General features: G+C 49.9%; 1 protein-coding gene across 3 annotated transcripts in view; it reads left to right on the top strand.

Moving 5' to 3' along the window:
- LOC105688696 (hemicentin-1) overlaps positions 1-13,334 on the top strand; it is a 148,328-nt gene that overhangs the window by 92,494 nt on the left and 42,500 nt on the right. For 2 of the 3 annotated variants that reach the window (XM_048656583.1, XM_048656582.1), the window contains exons 4-5: positions 8,838-9,273; positions 9,436-9,671. In XM_048656583.1, coding sequence (XP_048512540.1) covers positions 8,838-9,273; positions 9,436-9,671 — 672 coding nt within the window. The remainder of the gene's footprint in view (positions 1-8,837; positions 9,274-9,435; positions 9,672-13,334) is intronic. The other variant, XM_048656584.1, reaches the window with a different exon arrangement.

Here is a 13,334-nt window from a genome sequence, read left to right as displayed (position 1 = left end):
TGGTAACGGCGTACACCTTGTACACGGAGAGCGTATCGGAAAACAGCTTCAGGGGGGGTGAAAAGAAAAGTAGGAAAAGGGATAGGATGTGTTTCCAATCTTCTCTATTTTTCACACGTATTCCGACACACTCGCCGTACACGTGAAGTTTTGCAGATATACACCGCACCGGCGTGTGTCGCAATCTGTGACCAACCCGGCGACAATATTTTATCGGATAATGTTCCCACCAGGGTAATAAACTCCCTCTAAGAACCCGGATCTTAAACGTGCCGTGTCTTTCTTTTTTGCTCTTGGCGAGCTGTTTTCTTTTTTTCTTTTTTTTTTTCTTTTTTGGTCTTTTGGTCTTTTTTCTTTTTTTTTTTTTCTCGCACATCGAACGAGGCAAGAAAAGCTGGTCACTCCCTCCGTTGCGGCGTATCTATACCGAGGGTTCGCCACATCCTGGGGTCATATATTACAGATATGTGTACGGTATATATTCGTACACGTCCACCCCTTCGGGAATTCGTTGGTATATATATACATATATATGTAACGTAAAGCCTGTTTCCGTTTCATTTGATATCCTCGAACGCGATCAGCCCCCCCCCCCCCCCATGGTAAATACCAATTGACCCTTTATGTACAACACCGAGAGCCCCACCCCACCCCATCCGCCCCCACCCCCTCCATCTCCTTTCGCTGCAATCTGCGTTTACTTATCTGCTGATAATTCCTTGCCAAAATGGCGCGCGGGTGTTGATCCTGCGGTTATTGTTGGATAAACTTGAAGCAAAGCTGAATTAATGGGGTAGCGCGGTGTAAATCTTAGACGGATATAGAGGGTCGGTGGAATTTATCGTCGTCCTTCTTACGATGTACACTTTCACTTTTTCCGCACCCTCACCCCCCTCACCCCCTCACCCCACACCTGGTTTCCGCCCGTTGGAGGGGCGGAAATCTCCTTGTTTTCAATCGAGAACGATCGAACGAAGAACGGTTTCTTCCGTTCGGCTCTTGTTTCTCTTATTTTCCTGCCGTCGCTTTCCGACTGCAAGACAAGAAGAAGAAGAAGAAGAAGAGGAAGCCGTAGCAGCAGCTATTCGTCCCGGTAGTGCCTCCGGGATTCACCTGTCTAATAAATCTCCCGTTCGCCAATACCTCGGAACGGTTACTCTCCGAACAGATGAACTAAAAGTCAATCGATTTACCAGCTCTCGTCCTTTTTTCCTTATTTTATTTTATTTTTTTTTCTGTTTTTTATTTTCTTCTCTCTCCCTACGACCGTACCTCTCTGCGCGTCTTTCGAAACGCCGCCGTACGGTTTTTCGTCCGGTGCAAAAATTTCCGTGAATTTCGATTCGCTCCGTGGTGAGGTACGTTTGAGATCGTTAGGATTCGTGCACGTTGTGTGCGCTTTCCCCTCAGTTTGTTAGCGCGAGTAGTAATTTGACGTATGTATGCAACCTGGAGCTAACTGCGCGGTATCCAGGTTAGCAACGCCCCGTCTGTTATCGTTTCGAGTCGGTAAACTATGCAAACAATCATTATTGGGAACGACTTCATCGTCGAGAATCCGCCGAGAGAGTCGAAGTTCGAGAGTAACGTCCTGCAACGCTAACTGCTTCGCCTGTATATATATATATACATATACACACACATGCATATATACACACGAACGCAAGTATGCACGTGTGTATGTAACCACTGTTGAGAAGGATACATACATACATACATACATGCATATATATATATTATATACACATTCAGCGTCCGGCAGGAACTGTGCCACACACTCGGATCGCGCGCCTCTCCCTTCCTTCGCTCCTCTTATTTCTCCGTTCCTGTTGCTAACCAAAGCGTAAAGCAAACCGAACCACGACGTAGATCTCGGGGATCGAAAACGGGAGCGGTGCAAGGATGATAATCCTCTCGTAACGTTCGGCGCACGATGTTCCATCGGTGGAAGAAGATCGAAGGCGTTGTGTTTGTTCGGCGCCAACTCACCCCGGTGTACCCGACGGGATACCGGGACGGTGGATGTACCACGGGCTCCCCGCGCCCCCGAGAACCCGAGGGGGTGCACTAAGCGAGCTACGTGTGTATCGGCGGTAATCCTTGTCCGGCCGCACCGTGCGCTTTCTATTCCAGGTATTTCGGGTGCAGACCGCAACGCGAATTCACTCGACCGGCGGACGACGGTGATATCGCCGAACGGACGGGGAGGGTGGACGCCGATATACGGGGATGGGAGGGAAGGGGGGGGGGGGGGGGAATCGGGAAGCATCGAGGGGATCTCCAGTCCGGATATATGCCCGAGGGCGGACGGATTTCCCTTATAGCCGGCAAAGCCACTCTTCGGCGAATGTCTATTAGCGATCGTCGACGTTCATTAGCGGTAAGCTCGAGTAACGAGATTTCTCCGATCAACAAGGGAAGTAGGAAAGGGGATCAAGACCCCCAATCGGAATGAAGCGGTTTGCTCGCACGCTCTACGAACATCCTTCTCCTCTATCTCTCTATCTATCCATCCATCCACCGGTATACTCCGAGCTTGAGTCTACAAGGACTTCTTTCTTCATTAAACACTCCGTCCGTACCACTTCGGAAAACAACGTTCGTTAGAAACGGACGACAATGAGCGCGGCGCGCGCTAATGAATTTCGAAAATTGAATCTCCACCGGGTATCCGTAAGCTCGTCGATCCGACTTTTTGGGGAATCTCAACGAATCCGAAAGAAAAAAATGTTTACCGATCGCGAGAAACGAAAAATTATTTTTTTCTTCCCCGAAGCTTTTTTTTTTTCCCCTCCCCCGCTTTTGCGACCGGGGCGATACATTTCGTTGTAGGGGTAACACCGGTTTTTTCGGCTGAAACTTGAAACGAACAAAATATTGCTACTCTTATGCTTGCTAATTGCGAACTCTTGTGAACTTCGCGAGTGGGGAATACGCTACCGAAACTTGGAAACGAAAAAATTAGGGGAAAAAAACAACAAAAGAACCCCGCTCGTCGCGGGCGATGCTTTTTATTTCAAAGTCGATTATTTTTTCATTCCTACACTACTCTATTTCACGTTCGTCGATATGTATAATAATCGCGAACTATTCATTTTTCGCCACGGCGTCAGTTGAATTCGCAGCGACGCGGAAGAGGGTAAAAAAGTAAACGAAGGGCCTCAAGCATCGCGAGATCCACTCGGACGAAGAAACGCACCGCAAGGGCGGATTATCATTCGTGGAACACACGACGTACGTATCTCCGTGACTCCGTGAGTCCGTGGGCCGCGGACCAGCTGCGGGACCATTAGCGTCTCATTAATAACGTCGGCTCGGCAACGACGCGACGACGGGTGTTGAGGGTGTGTGGAGGTATACCGACAATACCTGTGTAGGTGGGGCGCGAGGGCCCGCGGTTCGGTGGAGAAGAGTCGCGGATAGGGCCGGCAACGACGAGAGGGAAGGGCGAACAGGGCGAACTCGGTCGAGAGCGAAATAACGAGCGTAAAATGTCGATCTCGGACTTTGTAGGTCGGCCGGTAGGCACCCGCTAGCAACTGACAAATTGTGATTAATACACTCGCGCCCAGCGTCGCCGCACACGTCCATCCCCGAAATACACACACATATATATATTCGTATGTACGCACGGTATATGTTCGGCACGTTCGAAACGAGCGTTCGCGGGCAGATGTATAACATTCACATTTACATGACAATTTTCCACGTGTTACGTCTGCGTGCCGTACATCGATATATATATATATATATGTGTGTGCAATACCCACCGACGTACCACGTACGTACATATGTATACATGTATGTATACCTGACGAACGCTGCGGGGTATTTGCAATCAGGAAATTGGGCGGACGGCGATGGTGAAATTTCGGGCGTCAATTTAGCGTTGCAGTTCCCCTGATTTTTTACCTTCTCCTTTTTATTTTTTCAATCTTTTTTTCGTCTCCCACTTCGACCCCTCCCTTTTTTTTTTCCCCTCCTTCTCTTTGTTTCCGTACGGTTGTTATACGGTTCCCGATTCCGACTGTATCCGCCGGAATCGGGTCGAAAATTGGGTCGAGCGAAATATTTCGACGTTGATTTCGGCGACTCGATCTCAAGCGGCGCGTCACCGTTTATAAACTGCGAGGGCAACGAGAGGAGGAGGAGGAGTTCGGGGTGGTAGGCGCTGGAGAACCGGACGGAGGGGGGGGGGAGGTATAATAATTCTGACGACAGATTAAATAACGATTTAAACGAACCCCCTGTTACATTCATTTGTATGAAATTCTTTTCGCTGAAGAATTCACAACGATTCGCGAGTTGATTAATATAAGGGCGGCGCTCGTTTTAATTATGAATAATTACCGGGTACCGGGTAGCGAATGTGCGAGTTATACGTACGGTACGAAAGAAGAACAGAAGCCGACGACGCAGAAGAATAAGGTGAAGTGAAATTCCTCTGGTAGGGGTAGGTCTGCTTCGGACGTGGAATAATTATATTTTTTCTTCAAATCTGTCGTTATTTATTATCCGTACACAGTCAGACCTACGCGTATTACCGCAGACAACGCGACAGGAGGGATTGATATTACTCGGTGTTGAATTTTGAAAAACGACGAGAAATAACGTAGGAGGGAGAGGGGGCGGAAAAAAATGATTAATTCAAATTTTTTCATCCCCTCTCTTTCCCCAATAAGAGCTCTTTGAGATGAAATCTTTTTTTTTTTCTCTTCATTTCTATTTGATTTTTTTCTCGTTCGTTCGAACCGCGCCGGTTCCCGTTCTGCCCTCGGGATGAACCGGGCTCCCGATGACTTTCCGACGAAAGTAATACGAGCCGTTCGTGTTTTCGCCGATAATAATTACTTCGTTAAAATTAATTAATTCCGGAATTGTTTACATTCTTACAATCGGTATTCACAACCCCTTAAACATCGACCTGCAATTTCCATCCCCCAGACTCGCCTCCACCTCCACCTCCCCCTTCCCTGCCCCTCCTCCCTCTTGTAACGGTGCTATACCTTGCGCAGAAACAGCCTGTTACGAGTAATTAACAAACGCGCGATTAACCCGCTTGCGTAACCGCAGATATAACGATCTATATTACCGTAGGCTTCGTTACCGATCTATTATCTCGGTTACCTTCGCTCTATATCCGTATCTCGGATACAAACCCACCCTTTCCTCGACACATTTCGAACTCGGGAATCTGTAACGGACGTAAAGTTTTGGGGGAAAATTTCCCTCGACACGAAACCTTGTAACAAGGACGTAAGGAGGTAAATCGAAGGGATAAAAATACGTGACATATATCGAAGCGTTCGTAGGAAGTACAGTGAGAGAGAGAGAGAGAGAAAGAGAGGGAGAGAGGGACGGTGAACGAAAGAGGGTACGAAGTAGGCGTCGCCGCAGGCGTGTGGCGTGTGGCGTTTTCTCGAGTGGCGATGGTTGTGCCGCTTCACCGATCGAGAGGGTTAAAGTTCTCAAGTCTGAGTCGATATTTCGAGAGATTCCTTCGCCTCTCGTACCCGTAGATTGCGGGATGAGCGAGGTACGAAAGTGGGAAGGGCGGAAAAGAGGGACGCGGGGTTAACGGGACGCCGCCGGGTTTTAGGGAACAAAGGGAGAGGATTCGGGTCGAGATCGATGCGTGCCTCGGACATTGATCCGACGACGTATAAGTCGGCCGTATAGACGGCTGGTAAAGGTGGGCCTCCCTGAAGCCCGTCGAACTTGAGTTATAATGCACGTGAGATGAGGATTATGGTAACTAGAAGATGCCGGGGAGAGAATGAGAAAAAAAAGAAAAAAGAAAAGAAAAAAGAAAAGAAAAAAAAAGAAAACGAAAATGAGAAAAAGACCGAACTTTCTCGTCCTTCGTCCCCGCCGCTCGACTCTCTGTGTGTAGAAGCCGCACCCCCCCTCATTCCCCGACTGCAGGCTGATAATTTATTGATAAAAAATCCGTGCCACCTTGATCCGAGTGGCGAAGAGTCTTATAAATTTTACAGTAAACGCTCGCGCCTCGTCGCCTCGTTAAGCTCCTCGGGGTGTACCCGACAGAACTATAACATTGACTGCAAAACGGAGGTGAACCGACACTTGGGTATGACATGTTTTAAGAGCTTGTCGCGGCCATTAGTTTCTTAATTTTCTATATAAGTACGGTAAACTTTTATCCCCCCCCCCTCCCCTCGCCCTCCCTCTCGTCCTCTCCTAGCTTCAAACGACCATTAACCAACGTGCCTTGTATACCTACTCTACACCGGCGCGCACCCTTGCTACTAATTTACCGGGTAGTTAGCCACCCCGTAGTTCACCCATACCTACTCGTCGCGAATGCGGACGTACGTACGTTATACGTACCCGCAAGTGTGAAAAGGTGTTGCGAACGTAAACCGTCTACCCCACCACTGTTCCATCCGAGACTACTACACGATATTATACTAGCACACGCGCGCCGATTCCCCCCCTCGTATCCTTGATTCTTTCGCGCGACGATTCAACCCCTTCCCTCCCCCTCACCCCCCGTTTATAAAAGCGTATTACTTACTCACGTAGCGAAACGTGGCGGTTCGGGGTGCCACTTAAGCCGCTTAAACGTCGTCAAGCTACAAGAGAAGAGCGCGTCGCGTAGGAGTCGGTGGCTAGCGCGGCTACACCCCGCGGTAGAGGTCGAGTAGGGATGTTGCGGGGCGCTTCCCCTTTCGGAAGCAGGGGGGGGTGGTGTCGGCGGGATTCCGAGGACACGACTGCGCGTTTCTGCCCAGGGCGAGAATCACTCCGGGCGCCATCAAAGCCGTTCGTGCCGCGAATTTCTCGAAAGATAGATTCGCTCGGCGCGATCCGTACGATTCCGTGGATACGTACAACGCGCTTGGGAGAAACCCACCCCCCCCCGACCCCCTGACTCCCGTCCTCTTCCCCCCTCCCTCGCCCCCCGCGCTCCTAGTTTCCTCCCTACTCTCGACTCTTCTAGCTGCACCTTCAACCCTAGCCGGTGGCGAACGTGCCGGGGTGAAGCTTGTGATCTTTATCCCTATGGATCCCCGGGTCGTATACGTACGCGCGTACGACGATACGTATGCAAGTCGTATACGCGGCCGTGGGAGAAACCGTAGGGGGAAAAGGGGAGATAGCCGCGTGTCCTCGGATCGCGGGGAATCTAACCCGAACCCGATTCCGCAAACTCGAACCAACCTAACGAGTGCCCCATCGCTACTTGTACTTGCGAAGAGTCCCGCGCGATGAACTTTTCGCACCGGGACCCTCGCGACGCCGTAGATCGGTGTACCTTGGCCCGAGTAAGCCTTCTATTTTTCCCCTTTTTTACTCGCTCTCGTACACGAGGTATATCGAGGAATCCTCATGCCTCGGTTTTCTCATTTTCACCAATCGTCGGACACGCGGCGGTATCCCAAAATAAGGTACAAATTTTTTGCGATAAAACGAAAGACGGAAAAAAAAAAAATAACTTCACACGATTCGAATGCACCGAGGCTCCGCTTACTCGTGTGTACGTACGTACGTACGTATTTTTATTATGCCGACGCGAAAGCAACGTAGTTCTTCTCATCAGGCCTCATATACATATTGCACATATATATATGTAACATGAAAATATGTACGCTCGGTTTAATTACGCGCGGTGGTATTCCGGTATTGCTTGCTCGGGCTCGACTCTTCCCGTACGTATACGGGTCGGGTGTTAATGCGGCGGGTCGGAGGTTTTAATTATATTTGAGACAGAACAATATCAAAGAACATTTTGTACCGCTGCGCTTGCACGTTATAATATCGTACGTTTTATTCTCTGCCGTTTCGTTTTTTGTTTTTTTTTTTCTCCCGTTCTTCGAACGCGCACGACCCGGAGGGAAAAACTCGAACGCGTTACAACCGCCGCGGTGTAACGAGCTCGACGCGAACGAAGCACTCCTGACGTCGCGATCGTCGAAACGTCGATCGCGAAGAAAAAAATCAAAATCAAAATAACGATAAAATCGTACGAAGTCCGAAGGGAAAACGAAGGGTACGCGGCGCATCGCGAGATGCACACCCGGCCGTTCGAACGAATCGATTAATTTCCGTGGTTAAACGTTAATCAGGTCGTCGAGTATAACGAACGAGGTATACTCGGGGTGAATAATGCACGCGGTCACCTCGAACAACCTGAAATCCCGGCGGATGCGCGTCAATCGTGTTGCACCGAAGTGTCGGCCAGCTCAACGCTCATCGTTCGGATGGCGTCGAAATGAAGCTTGTTTTTTTTTTTTTTTTTTTTTTTTCTATTTAAACCAGACAACAATATTTATCATTCGTTTCCAAAATTCGGCCAATTGTTAGAGGTACATTTGAGCAACGATCGGTTCACACCGTGGGGTTCGTTGCCGACGAAAATTCCCGTAGAACGTCGTCCAGGAGAAGAGATATCCGCGCCGCGCGGTGTGTTCCGGTGCGAGTAGGAAAAGCAAGGGCGGCTGACAGCGAACGGGGGTGGCGGTCGTAACTTTATCGAATTTCAGGCATAGAGTGAAAGGGCGCGGCGTCGGTTCGCCCGGCGCTTTAAACTCAACTCGGTAGTGCTCCGCTTGCAGCTCTTACTGCAAATAGGAGTAGGTAATATTTAGCGTTTATTCGAACGGCGCGCGTGGCCCGGGTTCGAGGTGCTAATTTTCAAGCGGCGGCGAAACGAGCGCCGAATACCGAGAGGGATTCTTTATTTTTTTTTTTATCGTCCCTCCGTCCTCCCCCCCTCACGGAGGGAAGAAAAGTGGCGCGTAAGAAAAGGATAGAAATTCTCGAGATGCAAATCCGTTGATACCCGAATCTTCGTGTTCTTGATCGTTTTCCAGGTTCCGTGAACGAAGCCGGGGTATTCGCGCTGAGAGGAAGACAGGAGGGTAGCCGTCGCGGACGAAGAACAACGACTACGAGTACCACCACCACCGCCGCGACGACGACGTCGACTACAACGTCGTCGATTTCAGCGAGTAGGCGAACGACGGCGTCGTCCGGCGTAGGGACGACCACCGCGGATATATCGCCACCGGTAATCTCCGGTGTCGGCGTATCGGACGAAGTGGTCGAACCGGCCGCTCTCCTCGCACCGGACGAAGAACCCTGGCCGACGAACGGACCGCTCGGATCGGCAACGACGTCGCTCAGGTCTCAAGGGGCGACGGGATCCCCGAGACCGACGATTGAGATCGTTGCTAAACCCCAACGGAAGGTCGTACTACCCTGCGAACTCAACGCCAATTACTCGAAACTCCTGCTTCCCGCCGCCAGGTAATCAAACGTCGACGTATGTATAGAGATGAAAAAATTTAATGAACGAAACAGAAATAGAAATAGAACGTAGGGGGCGAATCGAAGGGGCGGGGGAGGAAAGAAAAAAAAAAAAAAAAAAAAGGGAAAAAAACTTGACAAATAAGGATCGCTTTGTTGCAGAAGTTATCGAGTGAGACCGGCTACGTGGATTCACGACGGTAACGCTGTGGATATGATAACGATAGACACGAGAACGGAGATGAGCGGTACGGGTCACAGGTACATTGGTGATTCGACAACGGCGGCTCTTCATATAGACAACGTGCGTCTGGAGGACGACGGTACCTGGGGTTGTACGTTGGAAGACGACCGGGGGAAGATACTGATCGGAAGACCGGTGAAGCTGATCGTTCTCGGTGAGCTAAATGAATTTCACGCACGCTCTCGATAATTGGTCGGAAATATACACGACGTCCGTACGTACGTCAGATGTAAGGGTGAGACGCGCGTTTCGATTTTCTCTATTCTCTTTGCCCCCCCCCCCCCCCCCCCTTTTTTTGACGGTCAAAATTGGCCCATAGTTCTCGTCATCTTCCGAGTGCAGCGGCGTTACGCCGTCGCACGAGAATCCGGCTTCTTCTTCTTTTGATCTCGTTATCACCCCCCCACCCCCCCACCCCCTTACCCTCGGATACCGGTACACGAGGAGATACCAACCGGGTAGCTACCCGGCTCACTTCGCGCGTTAGACGAATCGAGGAATTCAATTTAACGTCCCGCTCGTCCTTACTGCAAAAGCTCCGGGGCTACCGCGGCTTGGCAAAGGGTGGGGTGAGGAGGGGAGGGGGTGAGGGGGGCGAAGAGGACGTCTATAGTTCACGTACAGGTTACGTTCCGAGGAAACGGCCCTGACCCGTGACAAGGGCTGGACTTTTTTTTTCTTTTTTTCTTTCTTTAGCTAGCGATTTTTCCCCCCTCGCCGTCGAACTCCCGGAACAGATACAGACACACATACGCTACTATTTTTATACACGTTCCACGTATATTGGCTAGACATAGTGTATTGTACTATCCGGTATAGGATATCGACGCTCATCTCGACTCTTATTTTTTTTTCTTCTTACTTTTTTCCCTTCTTCTTCTTCTTCTTCTTCTTCTTCTTCTTCGACGAGTGTAAGGGGTGGGTGGATATCTGATGGAAAAGGCGGAGTACCAGAAAGACGGTCGGTCTGTTCCGATCGGCCACAGTCAGCTTCAGCAAGCGAACAAAAATCTTTCCCCGTTTACTTTCATCCCTCTCGATCCATATCCTCCCCCCCTCCTCCTCCTCCTCTCCCCTTTACAGCTTTTCTCCGCGATATATATATATATATGTATATTTTTTTTCTTCTTTTCCGCTCTTCTATTTCCTTGCTTTCCCGACGCGACCGATGGATCATTCCGTACCTCGCCTCGGTCCGCCTCTGTGTGTCGTTATTCGCTTCGCCAAAGATTTCTTCATCGGCGTTACACTCGCGTCCACTTCTACTGCTACCGATGCTCAGCGTGTCCTCCTCGCGTCACGCTTACTCGAATAACGTACGTCATCTCGAGGGGGGGAAAAAAAAACGGAGAAGGTTTGTCAAAAGAGAGGGAAAGAAAAAATGATAATAATATTTATCGAAATAATCGTGGGTGCGAGGAAACGTACGGTGATCCGAAATCGTGGTCCCGATCGAACGGACGAAAATCTACGTGCGGACGTTGGAATCGTTGAATAATTATTCGGATATTGTGGACTGACTTGGCGGCCGTAGCTTCCGCGGAAGAGACGTACCCCGTGCAATGTAAATCGGGGCGCGTCAAAGCACTGCGAGTGCAATTCGGAGCGCAGTTAACCAGTGACGCGAGCGCAGTCATTGACCACTAACTACCCATTGATTAGCCGAGAGGGTCGCCCTCTAATTAATGGTATCACCGGAGACAACGCGTTTCATCCGGACCCCCGGAGCCCCGGAGCCCCACCTCCACCTCCACCTCCACCCCCACCGCCATCGTTCACACTTCCTTACTCCCTTATTCCTGGCGCTGCCGCCGGACTCTCATTCCAGCCGTTTATGGCTTCGAGCGGTGGATATTATCGATATGTTCCCCGTGTACGTCGGTCTATGCGGGACCTCAAATGAGGCAATTACAAACGCCGCGTGACTATCCACCTCCCCCCCCTACGTACAGGGTGCTCCGGAAAAAGTTGATTAGCTCAACCGTTTGGAGTTTTTTTTATTTTTTCATTTTTTCTTTGTTTCCTTGGGATAATCTGGGGGAGCGACAAGTTTTCATTTCCTCATCGAAACTCCAAAAATACCGATTCGTTTCGGGATTCGCTAATATCTGAAAACGAGTGCGGATCTTGAATATTTGAAATTATTACGAGTGAGAGAACAAGAAAGAGAAAACGAACAAAAGAAGAAAAAAAAAAGAAAGAAAGAAAGAAGGAAAGTTCGTCGGGTTTCATTACAGAGTCGAGTTTTTATTAGCGTTTTAAAATGAACCGAGTTTATTTTACGGTTCACCCTGTATTACCAGGAGTTGATATAAGCACTCCGGGGATATATATATCTCTCATGCGGAAGGGTGCACAGGCCAATAATTCGTACACCTAGCCGACGGTCATGCACTCGGAAATTCCCGTCACTTCTATATTCGAGAGCTCTTCCACCGTCAAGTTTTCTACACGTATGTATATACGTGTGCACGCGGAGATGGATATCCCCGCGGTTAAAATTGCAGTTATACGCCCGGAGATGTAAACTCCCTCGAGGTACCGCCCGCGATTTCATAGGTCATTCCGTAGTCGAATTGAATCTATTCAAATTCGAGATCTATCGTCGTTGGGAAAAGTATGACGCGAGACGCACGATGAGCGGGGAAGATGATCCCGAAAAAACACGAAATTCTCGACGTTTCGTAAGGAGACTTTTCGCTCGCTTAATTGATAGAAAGTCCAACCGAACGAAAGAATGTCAGAAAAATGTCCGGTATATTACACAAGTTACGTCGGTAGATAGGATGTGAACTTGCTCGCGTATATGTATACCTATATAGATCCGACGGCTGTGTTTACCCTCGACGACACGAGTCGACATTTAATTCGGGAAGGTTTCTCCCCTGGGACGTCAAAGGGCTCTGGAAAACGGTTGAAAGGGATGGAGAAAAGCGACGCATGAAGTAGATGGCTAGCCGATATACATAGGTATAGAGGACCTCGGAACAGCGGTCGGTCGTACACGTGTACGGAAAGACGGAAAGAAATTTCCGGTTCGGAATCGAGATAAAACTGCAGTCGCGGAGTTGGAGATTTTTCTCGAATAAACATACGACGCGTACGCGCTTCAAATCGCGCGGAACGAGACTCCTCCACCCCCTACCCCCCTCCTCCACCCCCTCCTCCTCGTCATCCACCCCCGCTTCGCGTTTAATTCTTCTCTCTCCTCCTCTGTGTTTGCTCCCCGTCGTTCGAAAATAAATCGATGGCACAAAATCAAACGAAACAAACAAACAAACGAATGCACAAATTCACTCGATTTTTGTTTACCCTCGCGTCTTCCCCCTCCGCGCGTTATTCCACGTGTGTACCCGGGGGGATCGATGGATCCCCACAGTTACGCCTCGGGGGGGGCGTCAGGTCCAGGGTCGAAATTTGGCATGTCAGAAGTCAGGGGCCGTAGGATTCTTCGGGGTAGCGAAAAAGTAACGGAGGTGGGGAGGGGAGGGGGATGGAATCCCGGCCGCGTATGTATACAGGACCTGGTTGTCGATAGGATCGCGTCAGTCGAGATGGGTCAAAGGGGCGAAGGTGGAGGGCCCGAGATTGTGACGGGTGGGGCCAGCGAAGCTGAATTAGGGTTCGCCGAGACTGACGTGAACAGGTAGCGGTTCTCGGAAGGGGATAAAAATATAGAGTAGCGTTCCCTGACGCCGTAGGAATCCCGCGGATCTAAAGTGCTGTCAATCTGAATTTAGCCGAGAACGCGATGCTTTGGCGCGTCCGTTTCTTGCCGTTGAGGAGAGCGGGTTGAGGTAAAAAAAAGGAAGTAGAA

The sequence above is a fragment of the Athalia rosae genome, chromosome 6 (genome assembly GCF_917208135.1).
Source record: "Athalia rosae chromosome 6, iyAthRosa1.1, whole genome shotgun sequence".
Lineage (NCBI taxonomy): Eukaryota > Metazoa > Arthropoda > Insecta > Hymenoptera > Athaliidae > Athalia > Athalia rosae.
Note: the sequence above shows the minus strand (reverse complement) of the source record. Positions and strands in the feature narration are given on the sequence as shown.